The sequence below is a fragment of the Haliaeetus albicilla genome, chromosome 3 (genome assembly GCF_947461875.1).
Source record: "Haliaeetus albicilla chromosome 3, bHalAlb1.1, whole genome shotgun sequence".
Taxonomy (NCBI): Eukaryota; Metazoa; Chordata; class Aves; order Accipitriformes; family Accipitridae; genus Haliaeetus; species Haliaeetus albicilla.
In genome coordinates this window covers 10022299-10047721 of record NC_091485.1, presented here as the reverse complement: position 1 = coordinate 10047721, position 25423 = coordinate 10022299, and the positions used below count along the sequence as shown (strand labels likewise).

The window sequence follows — 25423 nt, the reverse complement described above, 5'->3', positions numbered from 1 at the left end:
GGGCTACGGGAGGTAAGGAGAGTGCGTTAGGAGTAACAGATACCAAGATGTACGTTTCTAGAGGTGGAAAACACTCGGAAGAGAGAAGGATTTCGGTGGAGGCAACGCAGAGTCAGCGTTGGCGTTCCAGGTTTCCCATACGGCATCAAACCACCGGGCAGGCTGTGTCGTTTTGCGCACCGATGCCCAGACTTGCTGCTTCGAAAGGGGCAGCGAGTTCCTAAGTCAGGAGGACAGAGCGCAACCCCAGAAGATGCAGGGAGCAGCAACACCGGAGGAGGATGGTTCCGTACCTGCCTAGAACACAGATCTATTTATTTATGATAATGAGACCGTGATTTATTTACAGCAGACAGTAAGTCTTCTGTCGCACGCTCAAAAACTTTTCATCTCCTATCAATTCTACCTGTGAATACCCTTCTCCTTTCCGCTTTCTGCCTTATAAGAGAAGTTCTCCATGTTTGTTAAAAATCACTTCCCTGAAGCTCTACGGTCTCCGAGTAAAATGTATAAAACTAAGGTAAAGGTAAAAGAAAAATAAATTTTCTCTTGGTTTAATTTCTCTTGCTGTTGCATAAGTTTTAATTCTATTAATTCTCCAATAACCCCAGCTGTCTGCCTTGCTGTTGCTGTGAGAAACAAACTGTATTATCAAATGCAGTCAGCATCATCCTTTAAGCGTCATTAGTAAAGAGAACGCCTTCCTTACTTTGCAATTCTGGCACAAGTAAAACATTATCTTTAAAAACTGTTTTGGAGCAAAAATAGTTTTCCATTGGGATAAGAATATACCAGGCCATCACAAAATACAGGCGGATACAAGAACAAAATAATATCATTCTTTTGCAGCCTCTATAAAAGGGGAAGGGGGGGATAATTGTACAACTGAATAGACTGTGTGAGACTACGTTTTCAGAAAACATTTCCAGAAGCATACACTCATATGATTTTTGAGCAGTTCAGTTTTCTCAGCTGTCCTTGAGAAGTACAGCAACACTGCAGCATATCATTCAAACTATTTTATATCAGTGTGCCATAGACTGAGGTCTTTCCATTTCCAGCATGCTCCTCCTGCACCCAAGCGAAAAAAAATACTCAAATCCAAGTCATTTCAACTTAACTTTAAATTTATTTCCACTAGGAGTGGTTCCACAGTAAGAGGAAAAAGAAGCTGTCCCAGAGATGGCCATTTACAACAGCTGAACATTCTGATTTTATTATTTTAATTAATAGAATGTTCTGCCCTTTGAAAACAAACAAACAAAAAAAGATGTTTCTATTTTTATTTTCTGCATTACGGGAACAGAATTCAGAATTTTGTCTCAAGTAAAAGATGTTTTTACTGACCAAGTTCATAAAGCAAGCATTAACATTGTCCCTATTGTAGAGTAAATGAGCTCTAAGAGCTCTGGTTCCACCTCTGCTTCTGACAAGAACATATTTAGAGGCATTCTAGAAATTCTTCACAATGTCCTTAAAGCAGCGTTTTGTGTTTTAATTTCTTTACTTTTTGGTGAACTGATTTCATTCCCGTGTCTGTTCATAGAACAAAACTAACCAATGCTGCTTTCTTTGTTACCTTATTTTTATGGCATCTTGAATTCCATGATATGAAGATGTGAAACCATCAGGATGAGGATTCTCATTTCCATCCAGATCTCCCCCAAAAATGTAAGTTAACATTACAGGGTTCATTTACCATCTGGCCCCAGCATGTCTATATCATACCAGCATTTGGCTGCAAAGCTGAAGCGCTTTAATTAGAACCACTGAATGCTACCCAACTTCACAAGCAGGAAGCAAATTTTAATTACACAATTTAATTTTAATTTTTTTTTTTCCCAAACACACTAATTTGTAACCATCCCAAACATTTTTCATCATCCCACAAATGTAGTCGTCATTAATGTATAGACCTTTACATTCAGTCAAAACCACTACTGCTTTTGTTGGAAAAAAGTTCATGTTAAAAGAGCCTGAACTGAAGGACAGTACAAGCCAGGTTTCATTTCATTCTCATACCGGTGCAATAAGAGAAGACAAAAGATACTTTTGCTACCACATCAGTGCCTCTTAACCATAGTCCGCTTAGGTCTCTTAGGACGTATCCCTGAATTTGCAAGCATAGCCAACCTCTGCTGACTTTGCTAAAGCTTCCAATTATCTAGGCTCCCTAAATGGGCTATAATCCAAGTATTTCTCAACTCAGAACTAGACTGACAGCACTGATTTTTTACTATTATTTTTAATCTTTATTGTAAAAAAATATGCAGAGACCTATTCATAATCCTTATATGGGAGAGGATTTTTCATTACAAAAGCTTTTGAGTCAGGCCCAGCAGCCACAGGGAGTAACTTCCAGGTTATTTGTTGTAGGCTTAATTTGTACTGCTGACTGCAGTAGTTCATTCTGCTGATAACTCTTTGTAAAAGAACCAGCAATAAGAAAAGATCAGACTGTCAATGTATGGTATTTAATGATATTGAGAAAAACAACAGCTACCTGTTTTAAAAGTATGTTTCAACATGGAAAGAAAGAACATGAGCTTTACAACCTTTCCACAATACAGAAATTTCAGCTATATGGAGAAATAAATAACAAGAATCTCAAAACCAAGTTATTAATTTAATTAAAATAACACCGTACAAAATTTGAACATAGCAAAATCAGGTACACTGAGTTCATATTAAGTAAAACAACAAACTTACAGAAAGTAAACATTGCTATATTAACTCTATTAACTACGATGTCACTGCGTGCTGCTGTTGCTTGGTCTTCTCAGAGTTCCACTTTCAGTCAGGATCCTTATAACATTCGGAATATCAATTCCTTAGTTAAAGGCAAACAAACAAACAAAACCAGAAAATAAGTGGTTTTATGATAAAGTGCATTTAAAAGCACAAGTTATACTGAAACATTTAGATGCTGACAGGAGTTTGGATCTCTTCTTATTAAACGAAGCATACCATAACTGTTAACAGTTACCAGAGTGTGCCTGGAAACTATAACTATATATTGCTATGAACAGCTGTACTGGTTCAGTTAAAGGGTCTGTCTTGCCCCTCTACTCTTTCTCTGGCTTGGAAAGATCTGCAGCTGATAATCAGGAAAGCATGACCAGAAGTGCTTGATTTTATCACTGTAACAATAAGTCAAAGTGACCTCTTCTGAACAGAAGCAAGAAGGCCCTGTTGCTTCGATGAAACTAACACCCATGACTTCAGGAGAGGGAGAGGAGAAGTAGAAGAAACACAGGGACTGCTTAAGTGGCAATAACAAACATTCAGCACTGGTAACCAGATGCTAAGGGAAGAGTAAGAGCAGGGCAAGTGTGCCTGATGCTTGGTAGGGTGTGGGAATACTATCTTCTCCCTATCTCAGATCATCTTCAGCTCAGAAAACTTTCCAAGTCCAATACGGCAAACTTTTCAGTAGTCCTCTTCCAAACACTTGGCCAGTCTGGCCCAGACAGTGAAGACAAGGACACGTAATATTTTTGTATCCACATTATTCTTTTGCTAGGAGTTCCATAGATCATCCACCTACTACTGCATAAAGAACCATCTCTTTTTGTCCATTTTGAAGTTGGAGTCCCACACTACTCCAAGTTTATGGATCAAAAGAGATAGAAAATAATAGAATCCTGTCTGTCATCTCCATCCACTCATGATTTTACTAATCTCTGTCACAATAGCTCAGTCATCTCTTTTCCAGGCCAAAAAAAGTCCTAGCTTTCTGTTGCTTCTTATATAGAAGATAATTCCATATTTTGCTGCCTTCTCTAAACCTTTTGCCGCAATGAAGTCTTTTATCTGAAATAAGGGAAACAGAAATATATGCCCTATGCCAGATACATGCAAAGCATGAGTTTATGCAATAGCAAAATGATGACTCCCATCTTTATTTCCATTCTTTCCTTAACTCCTTGTATTCAACATATTCTCCTGACTGATAAGTTGGTATTTCCACTGATCTGATGAGGAGCTTTTGAAATTTGTCAGTCAACCAACACATTTAACTTTCAAATTTGACAAAATTTTGTCATCCAGATACTCATCCCTTTTTCCAGGTCATTTGTGAAGATACTAAACAGCACAGGTCTTAAGCAGAGGCCCACAGTTCTCTACTGGAATCTCTTTTCATTGTAAAAAGTAATTGCCCATTTGCTATCTGTTTATTATTTAAACAATGCAGATTTCCCTCTTTTCCCACAGCCAGTTAGTTCCCTTAAAAGCCTCTGATTAGAGTACCTATCAAAAGCTTCTTGGAATTCCAAACAGACTAATGAACTGGATAACCTTTATCTGACTCCTTTGCTGACCCCTTTCAAACAACTCCAGAAAGTCTGTAAGGAATGTTTTCTTATCACAAAAGCCATATTCATTTCCCACCAACCACTCTAAGCAGATCGTATTTTTCCAGGTGTCCACTAATTCCTACCTTGTTTTTCTAAACAGTTTCTGTTCACCTGTTCAATAGAAGCTGGCAGTTTGAATGATTACCTGGAACCCTGTACTGGTTTTGGCTGGGATGTATAATTTTCTTCACAGCAGCCTGTATGATGCTGTGTTTTGGATTTGTGGCCAAAACAGTGTTGATAACACACCAGTGTTTTGCCTGTTGCCAAAGGGTGCTTGCACAGTGTCAAGGCTTTCTCTCCTTCCCACTCTGCACCCCCACAGTAATTAGGCTGGGAATGGGAAAAAGACTGGTAGGGGACACAGCTGGGACAACTAACCCAAACTGGCCACAGGGATACATCATGCTCAGCAATAAAAACTGGGGAGGCAAGGAGGTGAGGTTGGCTTCAGCTTCCAAGGTGGCTGTTGCTCAGAGACTGGGCATCAGTCTGCTTGCGGGAAGTGCTGAGCGATTGTCTTTGCATCACTTGTTCCCCTCCCCCCGCTCTTTCCCTTCACTTATTAAACTATCATTATCATGACCCATGAGTTTTCTCACTTTTGTTCTTTCTATCCTCTTCCCTGGCTGTGTGTGGGGGAGTAAGGGACAAGGAGCAAGCAGCTGTGTTCAACACACAACAAAACCTTGAAAAAAAGAGAAATATACATAAAAGAGAACCGTATTTGCCACCCCCAAATTTTCAGGTTCCAAAGGAAGCTTTATGGAAGAAAACACTACCATCAGTAACTTAACCATTTTTTTTCCTGGAGGTCCCTAGGACCAGGTGATATTCATGGAAGAGTTATAACAGTTTGCTACTTTTGTGGTTTTATGTTGTCAATTTGTTCCAGAACTTCCATTCCAAACAGATAGTCTGCTGAGTTGTTGTCCTGATTTTGGCTGGAATAGAGCTAATTCCTTTCCTAGTAGCTGGTATAGTGCTGTGTTTTGGATTTAGGATGAGAATAATGTTGATAATACACTGATCTTTTAGTTGTTACTAAGCAGTGCTTACACTAAGTCAAGGACTTTTCAGCTTCTCACACCACCCCACCAGAGAGTAGGCTATGGGGCACAAGAAGCTGGGGGGAGACACAGCCAGGACAGCTGACCCAAACTGGCCAAAGGGCTATTCCATACCATATGATGTCATGCTCAGCTTATAAACTAGGGGGAAAGCTGGCTGGGGGCCACTGCTCAGGAACTTGGCTGGGCATCAGGTGGTGGGTGATGAGCAATTTGCATTGTGCATCACTTGTTTTGTATATCCTAATTCTTTAATATTATTATTACTATTATTATTATTGTTATTATTATTATTATGATGATTTCCTCCCCCCTTCTTTTTCTGTCCTATTAAACTGTCTTTATCTCAACCCATGAATTTTACTTCCCCCCCCCCCAATTCTCACCTCCATCCCGCTGAGGGTGGAGGAGTGACCAAGCAGCTGTGTGGTGTTTAGCTGCTTGCCAGGTACAGGACAGTAAGTACTGCTTGGCAATAACTGAAACATCCCTGCATTATCAACACTGTTTTCAGCACAAATCCAAACTAGCTGTACTAGCTACTATGAAGAAAATTAACACTATCCCAGTCAAAACGAGCACAGTTGTGCACACGCACATGCCCAAGCAGAGGTTATGGCACAGATTGCAGTCTCCCTAGTTTCTTCCACAGTGAGCACTCAGGCAAAGAATATCTTAAGCTTCTCTACAATGTACTCATCTTCAGTGTTCTTTTTTTACCCTGATGATCCTAAACACACTCTGAGAAGCTTAGAAATGTACACAGGAAGCTTCTGAAGAAAGGGCAGCAGTTGACTGAAGATGTGGTAAGGTTTAGTAGCTGAAACTTCTTAGAAACTTGTAAGCAAAAGAAAGACTACTTGTGTCTGATTCATTATTATTTCTATGTTACTGTGCAAGTACCATTCCTTCAGGAATCAATAAGTAGAAATTTCTTTGCTGTTGGCATTCCCAAAACCAGTGTTTCACCAGTTATATCACAGACAAAAGTTTCTGCTTTTTTCTCATAACAATATGCTTGATTTTAGTTTACTATCTCTCACCATGTAAATGTTACTATGCCCAACTGAGAAGAGAATTTTAAAAGAAATTCAGCAATTATTAACACCTTCATAGGAAGGCAGCCATTTTTAATTACTATTCCTAAACTGGATCCTGGAAAAGTTAAAGGGAAGGAAAAAAAAAAAAAAGTCTCTTCAGCCCTCCTTAATACTTCAAAGTTCTTTGACCCATGTGGTCCTTAATATTTCACAGAGCTAACAAAATTGTGTTATGTATATTTTTATACATGTGTGTTTGTAACCAGGTATAGGTGAATTACCTCTAAAAGCTGGATTTGCTGCTGCTATTTTGTGTAGAGTAGCAGTAACTTCCTCAACATTCATATTTCTTACGCTGTTCAAAAATTCAGTAGTGATGTTGTTCTCATATGCTGTTTCCGAAGAGCCAGTTGAAAAGTTTTGGCATTCATCGTCTTCATTTACTGATAAGGACTGCTTAGCTGATCGGCTGCTTGAATAGTCTTAAAGAAGAGAAATACTGTTTTTCAGTAACAGAAGATTCTGAAGAGTCTTCATTACTTATTCTCTAAATAGAGCTTTTCAAAACAAGCATTTCCGGTCTGGCACAGCAGCATTGCTGGTAAGGTTCACATCTGACTTTGCTACATTTTCATACAAGTGAGAGTCAGAATGCTTTCCATTTACAGAAAATGCTGGAGAAACAAGGGTGGGAAGGTGGGTGAAAGCTATTTCCATTATTACAAAAAGGAACCAGAAGTTCCAAGTCTTATATATTTTATGTCATTGCAATTTTTGTTATTAGCAGTGTATTGATTGAGGTTTTCAAAAGCTAAACTTCCTAGAAACAAAGAAAATTGACACCGCACAGAAAAAAAAATAATCATACAAAATAGCTTCACTGGTATTCTGGGTATTTTCACTCTCCAAGCATATGATTATACTTCCTATGCTTGAGAAAAATAACCATTTGTTTATATCAAGAAGGAAATGACCTCAAAGTAATCCAAGATTCTTTGAAAAAATTAATCAGAAGCACTGAGGACAAGCAGCTGCAACATTTGGGTATTAAACAGAATTATCAATCTTATACAGCATAATTTTGTTTCCATTAACATCTTGATTGGACTAGACCTGAACTAAGCCTCTTCTCCACCAAAAAGTGAAAGTGGAGGGGCAGGGCGCAGGAAGCTGGAGTTAAACTTTGAAAGCCTCCTTAGAAACAGTTGCCTCTGGACAGAGGAAAGTCAGAGTTGATACTAATTCAATTTCTCCCCAAATCCCACTGTTAAGTAGGGTGAATGTTTTTGAATAGTCTGCCCTTTCTAACATTTAGAGAGGATGGAAAAAAAAAAAACCCAAAACTATTAATTTATGCTACTTGCCCCTGGCTTTTTTCTGCTCTTAAGCTCTGCTTTTAGAGAAGCAGGAAAAAAAGGCTTACTAAAATTTATGGATGGTTCAGTGTTAAGATTAAAGCACATTCAAGATTGCAAAGCTAACATTACCAGTATCAGAGTCACTAATATCTGCTGAAGTCAGGTCAGATTGTTCTGTGGAATATTCCAGTGCTGCTTCTCCATTATATTCGGTATCTAAGACGTCCTACGAGTTTGAAAAATGTTGTGTTCAGAATTTCATAAAGACAACCTCTTGAAATTATGAACTACTACGTTTTTAGTTATCACAAACCAAATAAAAGACCAGTATTTCTGTTACCAAATCTGAAAAATCAAGTATTTCTTCGAAAATCATGCAGCTGGTAATGAACTTCTATATATGTATACACTGTTCACAGTATCTCTCTACATCTGAAAAAGCACTGTATGAGGCCAAGAAGTGATACTTAAGAGCCTGATTCTCAACTTGTCCATTCTAAAAAGGAAGCATTTTACACTCAGTATGAAAGATTTAGTTTAAAAAATTACCAGTTGAAAGATCACAGTTTAGAATACTAAAAAACCCTAATGTGGGAAGACATTTTATTTTTATACAACTAGTAGGTTAGAAATTACTTCAGTTAGAACTTGTTTTGTAACATGTTGGATTTTGCCCTCTTTCCATATGGATAAGACAACAAAATCCTATATGGAAAAAACAGCAGGAATAAGGTGAAAGTAAGCTTAATGAGGAAGTAAAAAGCAGTAAATAATGAGAACTATAGGCATGGAATTTTTCATGGAGAAGTACTGCCTTTGAGGCAGAAAGCAAGCAATAGAGGGAAGATGGAATATGAGGAACAAAGGTAAAATTTATAATAAAGTCCTGAATTAAGAAAGGCTTTTGAAAACAAAGGAAAAAACAAAACAAAACTTTTTTTCTTGAAGTGTCACCTCTGTGATTCTCTCCAGCTTGTTGGCTGGTACTGACCCTCATTTGGCATTTTCCACATAAGCTCACCCTTTAAATAAAAAATTAGTTAAGTAGCTGTAGTAGTAGAAGTAGCTGCTGTGGTGAATGACAAGTCTGTTCAACACTGACAATTCTGCAGGAAACACCAGGAGGGATAAGGAATAATGTTTCCTATGGCAAAGATGTTGAATGGATCACCAACAAGAGTAAAGTTCCTACTATCCCTGTTGACAATGAGGGAATGAACAAAAAGTCATTCCAAGTGTGGAAACTGTGGAGATTATGGTATAATGGAATGTAAGCTGGAGATACAGGGAACACAAGCGGCAACCACAGCAGCCTCAAAGAAGCACTCAAAACACCTCCATACTATGCCTATGTAAAGACAAGTCAGTCAAAACTAATAGCAGAGAGGGGAAAAACTGGGTCTCTAATACCGGAGGAAGAAAGATACCTCAAGGGGAACAGTCCGAAGAGTAGGACCAAAAGTTATATAAGAAAGAAAATTGATGTCAATAATGCTTGATTACATAGTGAATGAAATGAAGGCTGGGAATGGAAATGGGATACAGAACAAGAGTGTCAGGAAGGTCAGCAGAGATAAGAAAAGCTTAAATTAGAATTGAAAAGGGGCAAAAATAGCAGAAAAAATTAGATGTAAGAAAAAGCATAGGAAATAAGAGACAAGATGATTTGGGGCTTCTGTTTAAACAAACAAACAAACAAACACACACCTTTGAACAGAAAGTATTAAGACTCCTCAACAGCAAAGCTGTAAGTTTATCCTATCATCACTTCAAAAATTCAACTATTTAATGGGCGAAACTTACAATACAGTCTCCACAGCAATTTTGTCTAATTAAACTACCTGTAATAATAAAAATGCATAATCACAGCAATCTACAGATTTGTAGAACAAAACCAAAACAAAATCCACATTACTTTGTTTGATGCAGCCTGCTGACGATATTCCACCAGTGCACGTGTAAGAGTCTGTGTAACTTTTAGGATAAATGAAGCATCATCTTCATTCAGTATCTCAAAATTTTGCTAGGAAAGAAGCAAAACAACACACAACATAAAATTTTTCCCTCTGGAAGATTAAAATATCACCATGTATAAACAAAACCTGCAGGAACCTCATTTTTTATGTCTCTGTCCTGTCAGACATGGCTGAAGTTACAAAGCAAATACAGTTTTTACTTTTAATCCCATAAATTGGGGGTGGGGAGGTAGAATGGCAGAGGATGCTAACAGAAGGAAGCTGCAGCTACCCGACACAAATCTTTGAACAGGCACAACCCAAGAATATGCCTGGAAATACATAGAGGAAAATGCTTTTCCTTAAGTATTTTGATCTCTTCCCAAGATGCCTGCATACAAATGAATGTGTACAACTTCCCTGAGGCAATATAGTCATAACCCATTTCTCTAGAAAGTAGCAAAAAGCCAGAACTCTACTGAATTTAAAGATATATGCTGCCTTGTCTTATGCTAACCTTCTTCTTCCCAAAACGCCTAAGGAAAAAGCAGTCTTTGAAACTCTGAAGCTCTAGTAGGGGAGCAAGTTCTAGTGCCAACTTCTCTCACAGGAGGTGCTACATACATCATCCTCTGGTCTATGCTAATAAAGCTCTGCTGAAAACACTTCCACTGGGCACAGTGTAACAGAACTGCAGGTCCATTCTAACAATTCAGTCTTCTGGATTAGAAACAAACACCTTTAAACACTCCAGACAATGCAAAAATTAATAAAAAACTAGCATTAAGTTCATATGTGACAGCATAACAGGGATTATACTGTATTTTTAACACTAATAGTATTTATCTCTCCTCGTTTGCACAAGTTATATTTAAAGAAGATTTTGTCAAAAACCAGGTGGAAAAAGAAGATTAAACTTGGGCAAGGATATCTCTGCTATCAGGTAATAAAAGAAATACAATTATTTTAATGACAAAGCTGAGCATACTAATTTTCACAATTAAAAAAAAAGTATACAGTATGGATAATTATTGAACAACTGGAATTATTCCATGATACAAACAGCAAGTCAAAAAAAGATACTTGTAAAATTACTTTCCACTACATAAGAAACCTTTTGAATCCAACAACAATAGAAACTCATAATGTAGCTTTTTAAAAAAATGACTGTAGATGATAATATTAAACAATTTTCAAACTTTCCAAAACCTAACATTGTTCCAGTTGTTCTTGGAGGACAATCATACTAAGCAAGAGGGTGCCTCAAAACAAATTCAAGTTTTATTAGCAAATAGTGAAAGGGGAAAAAAGATTTTATAATAGTCAATAGTGCTTAAATTACCATGCAGTAGCTGAGTCACAGCAACTATCAATAAAGATTTTTGTACAGTTTGTCACTGATGCTTTTAATAAACCATTTTTAATAAACCATTTCTCTATGTTATTGATTGTAAATGTATACATAATACATATTTTCAACAACTGAACAGAACTCAGGTGTTCTGCCACTTACTTTATGAAGCGAATAGGCAGCTTTTTTTAGTTTATGGTTTTGGGGTTGGGTTTTTTTGGTGTTGTTCAAGTATACAACTTGTATTTTATTTCTTAAAAATTGCTTCTTTCCTTTCTGCATATCTCAGATATTTTTCTTCATTCTCCTTCCTTCCATTATTGAATTACGTCTTTCCAAATTCCTCATTTGAAAATGACAGACCAATTACAAAAGAAAGGAGGCGGGGGGGAGGTCATTTTACTTAAGCATGTAGTTCAGGAGTGGAGTTAAGCTATGGTTGAGAAAAATGCATTAATTTTCAATGCAAGTCATTCCTCTGACAGTAAACGAGTATTTTGGCAAAAACCCTGTCTAGAAACTTTCAAATGAATAGATACATTATAAATTCAGTGATATTAATTTTATTCTGAATCCTACCTTCTGACAAAATATGTTACTAGATTAGCAGACTGCCTACTTTTTGGCTTTCATGTTACTTGATGCATTTTAAACTTAGTAATTCTGTGAATTTGTTTTTTCAAAAATTACATTGCAAGGTAAGATTTAACACTCACCAAATAACCCAACAGTTCTTCTTGACTAGTGAATTCTTCAGGTTTTGTTGTAAATTCTTGCTGTTTAATATTGAAAAAAAAAAAAGTCCAGAGATATATTATGTGCAGTAATTATAACTAAAATTAAACAGTTATTATTATGGTTATTGTAGATTCTTGCTCTAATTAAATTGTGTGTGCTTATATGAAATCTGTACATGTGTTTTCATGACAAAGTAAGAAAAAACCTTGTTCTTAACAGCTTTGCTTAGTAACTTTTAGCTAATTTATTGTCAATAATATTATTAATTTGAATAATCAAAAGCAAACACCATTGCCAATCATATATTAAAGTAATTATTTCCCCAACTATTTGTAAACTGGAGCAACCCATTAATAGAAAAATATTCACCTCAACTTCCTCGCTTTCTTCCTGTGATTGTTTATTGGTGTCACACCTTAAGATAGAATAAATAAATAAATAAAACAGTATACAGTTGGTTGCTCTATCAAAAATGCATAGCCAGTCAATAACTGATAATCAGTTTAAATTCTTGACACACTACTACTACAGTAGTTCTGACACACTCTGAAAGGTCACATTATTTCCTTGCAGAAATCTCAGTGGTCCCAGATAACATCGTAAAAATTATTTATGAGGGTTTTTTAGCGTGATTAGCTAGCACGTAAGTTCTAAAACCCAAAATTAAGAAAATGTTTGACATTGGTAGTAAAAGCTGTAAGCTTTTTGTATGCACTGCAAAAAGACAAGACCCCTAATTACAGTATGATTTCTATCAGCGCTTCACAAACTTGCCTTTACAAAATTCAGCTATAAAAAGAAGTATTTTACAATGTAGCCACAGAGATACTGGGCATACAAAGATTCATACGGCTACAAGTTACTAACCCATATTTGCACTGTTCTGCAACTGCAGCTACTATAGATGCATTCCATCCCTTTGCAAGCCCAGGAACCAGGGCTGAGAGTGGTTGTTTTTTTCAAATTAACAAAAACCATATAAAGCCTAAGCTCTCCTCTTTCTTGAAATCTTTCTTAGGAATCAAAAGTGTAGTAAAAGCAGATGATACCTTTAATGAACTCAAAATAATTTACATCTTCAGATGACTGTCTGTGCAGAACTTCACTACAAAGAAATTAGGAGTGATAGAAATTCTCAGATCAATACTGCAGAACTTTGAGGTGGAAACATCATTTGACTGCTTGCTGTCAATGAGACTCTGATCTTATTCCTTTTAAGACACTATATATTGAGTTCACATCTCTCAGAAGTCTCACAAAAATAAACAGTAAAGGAACAATCTGAAGTCCTAATTTAGTAACCAACTTCCAAATCAATCTCTCGTTGAAACACCTGGCTTCTCAGTTACCCAGGATCTATCTGAACGACCGGATTAAAAGAACAACATTAAGTGATTTTCCAAAGGATTCTTTACTTAAAATTTACAGTACAAGACTGCACAATGAGGATCAGTGTTGGGGAAAAATAGACAGCAGCATTTCCAGATGTGGATATCTGAGCTTTTATTAGTTCCCTATTTTTGATGTTTTCACAAACTAGTTCACTCTCCAGATTAAGAACTGTTACAGTTATTTGAAAGCCAGACAAATGAACACAAAGATTCATAAACCTGGACTTGAATCTGGTTTCAGTTAATCCTTTTCCTTAGTGGTTACCCCATAGAGGCAAAAGTCCTACAAAAAGATACTTCAGGAACAAGAAAATTTCTCCTTTTAGTGGTAACAGTAAACAACCAAAAGGTGCTAGCCCTCCATGTCTGGGAGAGATACTACTGGTTTAAAGTTAAGAAACATTCCAAGAGAATGTCATTAGAGCAAAACCAAAGAACTAATTGTTGGAACAAAAGTCTTATGTTTGGGTTGATGCATGTATATCCCTTATCGAATGCTTTCCTGTGGTCCCTGGTGTTGCACAAAGATGACTGATGTTGGAGATATCACCCTCACACAAAGGCTGATAGTTCAAACTAAATTCACAGTACTGTTATTAATAAAGATGTTTACAAACAGCAAGCACAGTTTCACCATTTTAGAACCACACACAATACTTCTTATTGTTCCTCCATGAAATCTTTTGTAAAGATGAACCCCAATTGTTACAGCTATTTACTGATTATATTCTCCTTCTAAAAATCAGTTCGTATACCACCCTACTTATCTGACATAAAGCCATAACAGAGGGTTTTTTAAACCACGAGGGAACATTCTTTTTGAACTAGTAATACATGAGGACTATGCCTTAAAGATAACACAGTTAAATATAAAAACTAGTTGTATCTAGACCAAAATCTGAAGTCACTTTACATATACCAGGTTTTCTGTTGATGAGAGGAGTTTACAGCTGAGCACAATTTCAGAAGACAAGCATTTTAGTATTATAGCATGCCTTTCTTCCTGACAGCATACTCTGTTCAAATCCAATGTAAACAGTTATCATCTACAACGCTTTCCTCTGAGTAAATTTAAAGGGTTTTGGGGGCGGTGGGTTTTGTTTGTTTGTTTTACTTTTCTGAGTTGTTGCCTTTGCTGCCTTCTTCAGTCTTGTTGCCTTTGCTGCTTTCAATAGCCTTTTTAGATTCATCCTTCTCATCTGGTTTTGCCTGTTCTTTCTGACTTTTTTCCTGCTCCTCTTGAACATTCTTTTCATCTAAAACAATAAAGCCAGTATATTTAGTAATGGTTTTCCAATATTTTAAAGTATTCTTTGCTTTATATTTTTTTAAAAGATAACACCAATAAAACTTGAAGGTATAAGGAAGGTATCCTGTGAAGAAATAAAAAATGCACATAAAAATCAAAGATTTGGTTCAGCCATGAAGCACAAGTTTCTATTTCTGATCAGAAATATTCTGAATGAGAATAATTATAATGCATTTAGACCAAATCCTAATCTCACCTTTGACATTAAGTCTACAACCAAGCAGCAACTTCTGATGTTTCTTCAGTTACATGGTGTTCACTGATTTTTATATTTAATTCTGGTTTTGTTTTCAAGAAAATAAGCATTAGTCAAATATTTTAGATGTCATTCAAAACAAAAAAATCTGTCCAATATATTTTCTTTTTATTCTTCTTGTGCTCTAAACCAACAGTCTGGCATGCAGCTGTTCCCATTTTTTTTTTCCTGACGCTGAAGAACAGCTTATATGCCCAAAAAAGTCTGTGCCCCTTCCCCCAAAAATACACCTAGTAAAAATTTCTAATTATGAATCTTGTCTTGTTTCTGTTCTAAAGTATCCAGTGACATTAAGTAAAACTGGACTGTTTTCTTCGCAAACACTGGGATTATTCTTTCCTCTGCCACAGACCCCAAACCCATCCACACACCGCGCAAATTCACCTTCAATAGCAGAACATAACTATAGAAGCTATAAACAGGCACATATAGAGTAAATAGTTCATGCACTGATGAAAGTTAAAAAAAAAAGATAAAAAAAATATTTTTCTCTTGCCTTGAATAGGGTCTGACATTTTTCCATCCTTATTTTTATAATCTGTTTTTTCTTCATTACTAAGTGATGTATCCACATGCTGAACTTTAGCTTTTGAAGGGCTGTCATCTGCATTAGGATCTAAACAAACATGCTTGAAATGTAGCACAATGGACATTATCTTGATATAGGAGGGTTCTAAAACTGTACTTCAATTTCAACTAGCTCTGTTTCTGTGCACTATTAGTTAGAAACATGAAGAATAATTTTATAAGCATTATTATGTGGCAGCATATTAAATATGAACTACAAATTAATAACAAAGTTTTAAATATTTTATACCCTGGTTATAATTACATACATAAATTTCTTAAAAGATGTAAATACTATAAATATAGTAGAATGCCACATAGCCATGTGCAAAATTAGACACATTAACCAATAGGTTACAGTCCAGAAGCATAATTTGAATAGGATTCAACTTATTTCAAAACACCTTCCTAGATTCAAAATGGGTATCTTTCCTCTTCAGAGTATGACACTGCTAATCTAGATCATTATAGAAATAATCTCATTACTTCCATTGAGCTATTTTAAGACACCATTTACATACTAATGTACATTTAAATTAAGTACATTAGGTTTAAATCAAATCTTTATTTTTCATGCAGGTCTGAGAATGAGGGTCTCATAGCAATTTTTAGCCATTTCCTAAAGTGGCATGCAACTGTACTGTCTGTCCATCTCGATGACATTGTACTACAATGAATATTGAAAGATTAAACTGAGTGGAGAAGTCTCACAAATACCATGTTCCTACAATTTTGTGAGTATCAATGGCTAGTAAAACAGAAAGTTTTCTTCCACAGATAAGAACTGTAGCTGGGCTTTAAGAATTCTGTCTGGCTTTCTGGACTGCAAATTAAATACATGCACAGAGCTCCAACCTCCTCCTTTTGCCCAGTTCACCAAAATACTCGTGAGTAGTTGGTGCTGCAAAGACTACAGCAGTTAACAGATAAAAATAAATCATAGGTAAAGGATCCTGGGAAGCCAAGGGGACTGGGATGGAAAGAGGAACAGAGAACAAAGCCATATAAACCAGGTCTCTCTAGCTATGTTGCACATGGAAGAACTTGTTCATCCATCAAATTTTCAATATAAACCGTACAAAATGCAGCTTAGCACGTAAGCACACACTACACTTACTGACCAAATCTTTCAATTTGCCCTTAAATCTAACTGATTTAGATCAAAGGGAGTATACCCAAATTAGAAATGTACAATTTACATCCCACTGAGCACACTTACATTCTTGACATCTCTTCCTCATTATTGGAGCATCTGTAACAACCTAAAAATAAAACCCATTTATGTTAGCTATTCTGTGGATAAAATTATTCTATAGGTATTTCATCAGAGTTAAATATTTATTTTTTTAAGGATATATTACCAGTAGTGTTAAACACATGTGTGCAAATCCCTGAATGGATATTCAAAAAGTCAGTAAGTGAGCTACCTGGACACTTATTTACCACAATTAAATTTTTGTTAGACCTAAAAAAAAAAAAATAGCTGGTTTCAGAAAATATAGCAGTAAAATTAAATGAGGTTATGCACACTCTATTTAAAAGTTCCTTAAATCAAGGATGGATTTGCTATGGATGTAGTGAAACTTCCTAGAAAAAAAAAAAAACAGTCTACAAAATAAAGATGGAATTAATTATTTCTATATCCATGAACATACATGTCAAGTAAAATATACGGTCCTGAGTCAAGAAGAAATTTGAATTAATTAAGTAGGTCGAAAGAAAAAGTTGCTGCCAAAAGTCAGTTTTTCTCTTTAAGCAGAGGTTGAAAATGAAGGATATGCAGACAGACTGAATTAGATGATCTGAAATCTCTCCCTTCTAGAGCATTTGTTCTAGAAGAAAGACTTGATCTTCCAATATTTCCATACTTTTTTTAATCAAAAAAAGGGTAGGATCAGTACAGGCTCTCATCCTTGAGCCTAGCTGTGATGGCATCACACTGAAAGAAACATGAGTCTTTTTTCAGATGGGCAGGACATAGCGAGCTTAAACACAATAACATTGTAAACTCCACTTTGAAAAGAGACATAGCCTATGCACATTAAGTAGCATTAACAAGAGATCTGGTCAAGAGACACTACTTAAAACAAGCAGCTTGTTGACAGACATTGAAACTGATGGACAAAACAAATTTGATGTACATCATAAAGAACACTAAGCACCTGAGTAAGCTTGTCGTGAATCACAGTGGTAAGGTACACCACAAGAAGAAACTCAACCAATATCCTGCCCAGATAAAGGTGGTAAATATTTCTAAATACTACTGTGATGTAAACATCAACAGAAAGCAATATGAAGATATCTTCATAAGAACATGCTTCTAAGGTTGCAGTTCCCCAAGAATTTAAGCTTATGGTGCTCCTGTGATCCCATGGCATTGCTGATAACCTCATATCCACCTGCAAATTCCCACACTTCCCTCTGTACTACCAGAATTTTTACCTGGCTCCTCTGAGAATTGCCAGAAAGTGCTAACAAAGCAGAAACTAATTCAGAAAAGTCATAAAGGTAGTTTCCTAGCAACAATGAAAAAAGTTATTTTACACATATACACCACCAGCTGGGAATCTATTAAATATTAATACAGATAGTTAGTGTTATTTGTGCACTCTGGAGTCATATTTCTGTAGACTCAGGTAGCATGAGTATTATTTCAAGCAAGAGAAATACTTATGATGGGAGTGACCAATGGGAAATGGCATCCAGAATAATCCTGGAAGAATTATTAGGACAACAAAAAGCACTTGTAATAAAGATTTAAAAAGCAAGATTTTCCTACCATCCAAAACAGATCTGCCCACCATAACAGAAATTACTTTCTTTGCTTTTTTAATAAATATAAAACTTCTGGAATTCTTAAAGAAATGTACCTTTATTTGTTTTCTTCCTTCTTTCTTCTCAATTGTTGATGCAACTTGCCTAACTTTTCTGTTCAGTTCAGAGCCTTTACCCTTAACTTCATCAGATTCTGCTATCTCAGGATAATGTTGTTTCTAGGAAATAAGGAAACGCAAATCCAGAATTCACACTTTATCCTACACAACTCTTTCCAGATCTAGCACAGCTAATAATCATGGGAGATAAATCAACTTTTACGTATACATAGCAGAACTTACTAAAATGATTATGTATAGAATCACAGAATAATTTAGGGGACAGAAGCCAAATCCTCTGCTCAAAACAGAGTTGATGACACTGAAGGCTGAACTGGTTGCACAGGGCTTTGTACACTTGGGTCTTAAAAACCACTGAATACAGGGATTCCCCCATCTCTCTGGGCAACCTGCTCCAATGCTTGACTGCCCTCACAGTGAAAAATTTCTTTCTTATGTCAAGTAGAAAACTCACCTGTTTGAATTTATGTTCCTGCCATATATATATAACTCCATAAAGGGCTTGATTCTGCCTCCTTAATAACCTCCCCTGAGGTATTGAAGGGCTACTATTACATCCCCTGACACTTCTTCTTCTCCAGCCTGAACAAGCCCAATTACTTCAGGCTCTCCTCACAGCACAAGTGCTTCAGCCCCCTGACCATCTTGGCAGCTCTCCACTGGACTTGCTCAATTTAATCAATACCTTTCTTGTCTGCAGTAACACAAAAATGGACACAATATTCTACATATGGCCTAACAAGTATCAAGAACAGGGAAATAATCACTTCCTTTGATCTACTGGCTATATCTTTGTTAGTATAGCTCAGCTTGCTGTTCACCTTCATTGATGCCAAGGTACACTACTTATCTTTAGCTTGTTATCTACCAGGACCCCCAGCTCCTTTTCAGCAGAGCAAATTCCAGCCATTTAGTCTCCTGCCTTTTCCACTGCCTAGGGTTAATCCACCCCAGATGCATGACTTAAAAGCTATCGTTTTTGAATTATTATATTTTATAGTATTTAAGAATATAGCAGAGATGCAGTTAACAAACATAAGGTTCAGAATTGCAGGAAACAGTTCAAAGTAGACAAGAAATACAAGAGCTGAGAACATCAAAACTCAGCATATATATCTGAATTAATGACCAGAAACAGCATGATGTTTACAAAGGACATCATTGCGGATCCATCGCAGTACAGTCAATAACAACACTAGCTCTAAAACTGCCTCAAAACGCTACAGCAATTCAACAACTTTCTATGACTTTAAGATACATAGGATATAGTACCAACTTTGAGCAGGTATTTTATGTAAAGTATCAAAATACTTTTCAGAATATTGCTTTCTCAGTTTTGTTAAAGCCCACCCTAAACAAACAAATTCAGGCAAACATTCAAAGACTGGACAGCCTCATTTCTCTAAACATACTGAAAGAAAAAAATGTATTTAAACATTTGTGGGCCAACATGAGCCTTGCAAATTTCCATAAAACAGGCACGGAACTTACATGGCTTGTCCAGCCACAAAACTGGGAATAAAACTGGTTTTGTTTTTTTTTTTTCCTGAATCCAAGTCACAGCCTCTATCCAATACATATCATGTTCATTTATAAATATGTTCCTTTTAATCTAAAGCTTCTGAAAGACAGAGCAATTTCTTCATTGATCCAGTTCTTTAAGATAATATAAAATTTAATCAAAAACCTGCTTCTAGTCAATTTTAGCTGTAGATTTCATTTTTGGCATTACTGGTCAACCAAAACAGAATAAACTAAAAACTCAGTGTCAGCAATGGACAGGCATACACCTTATTGGTGAGAAGAATTTTAAATCCATTTATCACAGTTGCATGGTTGCAGTACAAACACACACATTTTCACAAAAGCTTATGTAACACCATAATTTTATTTTTTTTTAATTGTAACATGGCTAGCAAATTCTCCACTTAAATCATTACATTAAAAAAGAAAAAAACCCAGACAAACAAACCCCTTTACTCTAAAAACTTACCAGGTATGCCAGTCTATGCTTGGAACCACAAACATGCATAAACATGTTACTCAGTCCTGTTTTACAGTTGCACAGCTGACATTCATAGAGAAAAGGGAAATTGTCTTTCGATCTGTATTCAATTATATAATTAAGCCCTGTATTAATAAAAAAAAAAAATTAGGAAATTTGATGTTTGCTGAAACAAATAATCAGTGCTAGTTACAAAAGAGACATTAAAGGAAATAATTACTACTGCATGCCAAACACATGACTCAAGACTTTTAGAACCATCAGTTATTTTGTCTTTTGAGTGTCTCCCTTAACACCAAAGGTACAAAACTGAATTTTTTTAAGATGTTTTATGTTTACCACATAGGACTTGACAATTATTTTTTTTAAATCATCTAAAAAAAAATAATAGCAACAATTCTTTTGTAACTATTTAGAAGGGAATGTATTTTAATATATGCCCTTGTAGTTACTTTCCTGTCCACTCCACTCTCCCTTCCCTCCACAGGATGGCCAGTTAAACTGCAAAGAACAGTAACAATCATTTAAGTCAAAGTTAACTTCTGTCATATCATCTTAGATTGTTTCTAGAGAATATTCTCAACATGTGGTACCTACCCTAATCAAAAATATTCCAGGCCAAATCCAATGATTTTTTAACTAAGACCAGTCATTTTTCATACCATACTATTGGGTACTCCGTGTAAACATAGTAAGATTTTATTACACATTATCTAATTTTACAATTAAAAAAAAAAATTAATCATACTCTTTAAAGGTAAACATCACACAAGCAATTACAGTATTAAAAGCCCTCACCAAGTGCAGGTTCTGAATCTTTACACGTATTAAGCTGTTCTTCCAAGGTCTGTCCATGAAACTTCTCTGACTCGGTTTGCACTGAAAGATAAAGTCAATTTTACATAGTCCCACATCATCCATCTATCAATCAATCTTCATGGTCTCAAGTCACATCAAAAAAAACCTCCAAAATGAAACAAACTCCTGAGTTTAACCTTTGGCCTAGAGAAAATATGCTGAGAAATTCACATTCAAGCGAATCCCTGCTCATACATGGCCCCACATCACAAATTAAGTCAGTTATTGAGAAACATTATCCCTCCCCAATCCTATTTTTACCCTTTTTATAGCATTTTGTTTGCAAATATTGTTTTAAGTATTATTACAAAATATTACTGCAGGTGGAAAATACAATGAACAGAAATGAATTCCCAACGACCTGCTAAGGTCTAGACATCACTTGTAATACTGTACCTCAAAACATTTTATTTTTTCCCTTTTTTTTTTTTGCATTAAACAGTCTTACCATAATCAGGAAGTTTTACAGGTGTTCTCACTTGCTCCCCTGAGCCACTTGCTGTTTTAACTAAATAAAAAACAAACCAGAAGTGGAAATAAAATTGTAAGTACAGAAACCAATTTGGTACAATAATGGATTTTTTTTTTACAGAAAACTCTTTGACCTTTTGTTGACATGAGAAAAATAAGCTATGTTTAGTTTTGAATGTGCTATGAGATTTTTTTGGAAAAAAATGGACAAAACACATTTACACCAAACAATAACGAAGTTATTTAATGTCAGGCAATTCAACGAAGCAGGCAGAGAAGACCACCCATCAAGCCACCAGTTAGCATACAACATGGGTTCAAACACACATCACAAAATTAAATTATTAAACAGTCGCTTAAATTGTAAGTAATTATGGCTGTAATTTAGTTTATATAGAAGACAACCTAGACCAAGGTAAAAGCCTAGACTGATTCACTACAGTGCAAATATCTTTTATTCTACAATGAACAAAGCTTCGTTTCATAAATTTCAGGGCTACTTTAATCCAATACATCACAGCAATTCAGTTTATATCCACTGAACCTGAGGTGCTTAAACTGCTGCCCCACATGCTGCCTGCCAGGGCACTTCACTCAGCCCATAAACCCTGTCGTCTTTTTCAAAAGGTCTGCAGTTATCCACTCCCCAGTCAAATATTTTTTTCCATCCACATATGGCACGTGATAAGGCTGGGGCTGCAGAACCTTAAGAAAGGTAAGACAGAGATGACCACATAACATTATCTGCCATTGAGGAACCTGGAGAAAGAGAGACATCCGTATGAGATGAGATTCTGTGTGTTTGGGAGTGGAATGACAAGCACGCAAAGGAAACAAGTTGCTATCCCTTGAATAGGGGCTTAATGCGCTCGCTATAAGAAAACACCAAGAATAGGATTTCAGAAATTCAGAAAGCTCAGCATTTCACTACATGGAAATAAATAAATAAATCACTAGCAGTGCCTGAAACTATACCAGCTAAGGACAATCTGAATTTTTTCATCTCTTAAATGCCCCTCAACCCTGTTACCCTCCTGTTGCAAGTTATCTCTTACTAAAATATCAGATATTGCTAAGAAGTTGAACATAAGGCTTACAATATACCCTAAATAGAAGGTGGGAGTCAGAAGGCTTCAACCTATACTACTGCATCAGAAAGAGTCAGATATGCTTTGATTACAGAGATAATCTTCATGAAAACTCTTCTTGAGTATTTAAGTTACGAACTACATTGTGTTAACAACTGATGAAGCTGCTAGCTCATTCCTGCCAACTAGACGTCACTTAATAATACCACCTGCATTACCACCAACCTTCTGAAATTATCTTAATGAAAAGATCAGAAGAGTAAAAGAAAAGAAATAAAATGTTATGAAGATAAACCTACAAAGACTCTGATAACATGAATCATATTCAGGTCACTAGAACTCATCAAGTATTTTAGTGCCCAACCAATCCCTTTAAAAAAAATAAAAATAAAAAGATGTAATGACTGTCTGCTGAGTCCTCTAACCATTGCAGGGCACCCATATTTCAGCAGCAGCCAGCTGGTAAATATTTAATCACTTAAATTTCCTTTACAGTCCATACAAAAATTCCCAGATTAGGTAGGTGCAATGACTATGTATAACTTGGGCCACAACTTTCAAACCAAACTCTAGGAGCAGTGCACTGTAGAAACCTGTAAATACATTTTGGTGCATCATGAAATGGAAGCAGGAAAACAATTATGAATATAGTTAGACTTTCATTCCTTCTGGAACTAGACCATTTCACAAAGACCTGGGGAAGGTTTAATGATATATTAAACCTATTAAAAGTACTTTGCTTCAGCTAATTAAGATATTTTTAATAAGCTCTTTTAAAAAATAAATATAAAGTATATACAGAAAAAAGTATTTCTACATGCTTTAAAAAGTATAGGTTTTTAAAATATATTTTAAATCTTAAAGGTCTCCAAGGTCTTGAATTCTTTAGGGTTTCTCAAAACTTTCATGTAGGTGACTTGTAGTATTGTTGCTAGCACTTTCTAATAAACTTTGCATACCGCTTGCTCATATTATTGATTGATTTCTGTAGGATTAGACAGTTATGTCCTTAAAGAACACAAGACAGGTCTTAAAGCACAAGTCTTGACAAAGTCTTTTTCTTGTTTGTTTCATAAGCAACTATGTTGGAGTGGGGAGAAAGGTGCATGTATAGAACAGAGTAAGAAGTAAAAAATCTTGCACTTACCAATGCCATGAGCTTTCAGTGCTTCTTCAACCTAACTTACCAAGACATCAACCAACAAAGAGGAAAGACATACACTTAAGATTCAAAAAATAACAATGCAAACATTTTATTATTTATAAAATAAGTTAGATTAACCCAACACCACAGATTCTCTCAGGTGAATAGATAATTACATGAAACTTGAAAGAAACATACATCTTTTTTCCTAGATTGTCTGTGATTTAAATAATTCCATTCTGCATTTAATAACAGCCACGTATTCTCATGTATTTTCTTTACTAATCCAGAATATGAGACACCAAGTTGTAACAACATTTTCTGATAGGACTAATGTACAAAATTATGTCCTACTTTATTGCAGTAAACAAAATAGTAAGCAACAAAACTAGCTAAATATCTGAAATTGCACATTTTAACACCACATTAAAAAATAGATCCCAAACCCATATTCTATTGCTAAATAAATCTGTAAAATCTGACAACAGGTGCATTCAAGGACTGATCTTACCGTTTTGTGTTTGAATCCAAGGAAGTGAGTCCGCAAGTTTAATGCAGAGGCACACCGGATTTTGCAAATCTAGGTTAAAGAGAAGAAGTATCTCTAGGATTGCACCCAAACTGACAGATAAAAACCACCACTGATATCAAAACAAAACAAAACTGCTATCAAAATGTCAATACAGGTAAGTTCTACAAAATTACTATTCCTCCAAAGACAAACTAAACTAGCTTCTAGAACTTTTCTTTATGAGGCTCCGAGACCACCAAAATACAGTGGAATGAAAAGCAGTCTCCACATCACATAAAAATTTCAGATGTCTCCAGAACCCTGCAGCTATCTCATAGCATATTTTTGTGTGGATAAGTAAAGACAGAGCCAAGATCTTCCTGACACACTATTCACCACATCTGAACCAGAGGCACGCCATAATAGTAACAAGCCAGTACACCTGTCTAAGACGAGCCAGTTCTCCTCAGCCCTGCACCCATACTAACACACCTCCTCTGATCAGTTTGGGGCCTGCCTCACTCACACTCACATGAAGTTTTCCAGTCATTCCTGGTTTATGTCTAGGCCAGTTAAGAACAGGAGCAGATTAGGTTTAAAGTCATGTGAATGAACAAAGGCAGTCCAAATATTTTCTTCTCCTCTAAAAAACCCAAGATGCTTAAAAACAACAGCAATAAACCTGAGAACCAGATACATTAGGATTTTTTTTTTTTCTGAACAGGAACTGTAGTTTAATCTTCCACTTTAAAAGAATGCCTTTACTTAGAAACATCCCCCAGGGGGAGGGGAACCTCAATCCATCCCACTCCTACCAGACTGATGCGAGCAATAGATGCCCAGAGCCTGGAGAGGCATCACAGGTCAGCAGGAGAGCACCAGAAGAGCAGCGCAAAGAATTCCAGCCACTCCAGCCAGTAAATCAGCTTCATCGGGGGCCCAGCTTAAATGCCTCTATGCAAAACCATGTACCATGGGGAATAAACAACAGGAGTCAGAGACGCGCGCATGCCTGCAAGGCTATGATCTTATTGGCATCAGGCAGATATGGTGGGATGG

General features: G+C 36.1%; 1 protein-coding gene across 7 annotated transcripts in view; it reads right to left on the bottom strand.

Annotated features, from left to right (window-relative positions):
• Positions 1-1109: 1109 nt before the first annotated feature.
• Positions 1110-25423, bottom strand: part of LOC104321908 (cylicin-1) — a 28156-nt gene continuing 3842 nt past the window's right edge. For 6 of the 7 annotated variants that reach the window (XM_069778803.1, XM_069778798.1, XM_069778796.1 and 3 more), the window contains 15 exons: positions 24365-24433; positions 23857-23887; positions 21599-21658; positions 21091-21171; positions 20281-20417; positions 18264-18386; positions 16613-16655; positions 15323-15442; positions 14376-14517; positions 12240-12285; positions 11849-11908; positions 9742-9849; positions 7956-8052; positions 6750-6950; positions 1110-2830 (listed from right to left, as the gene is read on the bottom strand). In XM_069778803.1, coding sequence (XP_069634904.1) covers positions 2751-2830; positions 6750-6950; positions 7956-8052; positions 9742-9849; positions 11849-11908; positions 12240-12285; positions 14376-14517; positions 15323-15442; positions 16613-16655; positions 18264-18386; positions 20281-20417; positions 21091-21171; positions 21599-21658; positions 23857-23887; positions 24365-24433 — 1398 coding nt within the window. In that variant the 3' untranslated portion in view covers positions 1110-2750. The remainder of the gene's footprint in view (positions 2831-6749; positions 6951-7955; positions 8053-9741; positions 9850-11848; positions 11909-12239; positions 12286-14375; positions 14518-15322; positions 15443-16612; positions 16656-18263; positions 18387-20280; positions 20418-21090; positions 21172-21598; positions 21659-23856; positions 23888-24364; positions 24434-25423) is intronic. The other variant, XM_069778797.1, reaches the window with a different exon arrangement.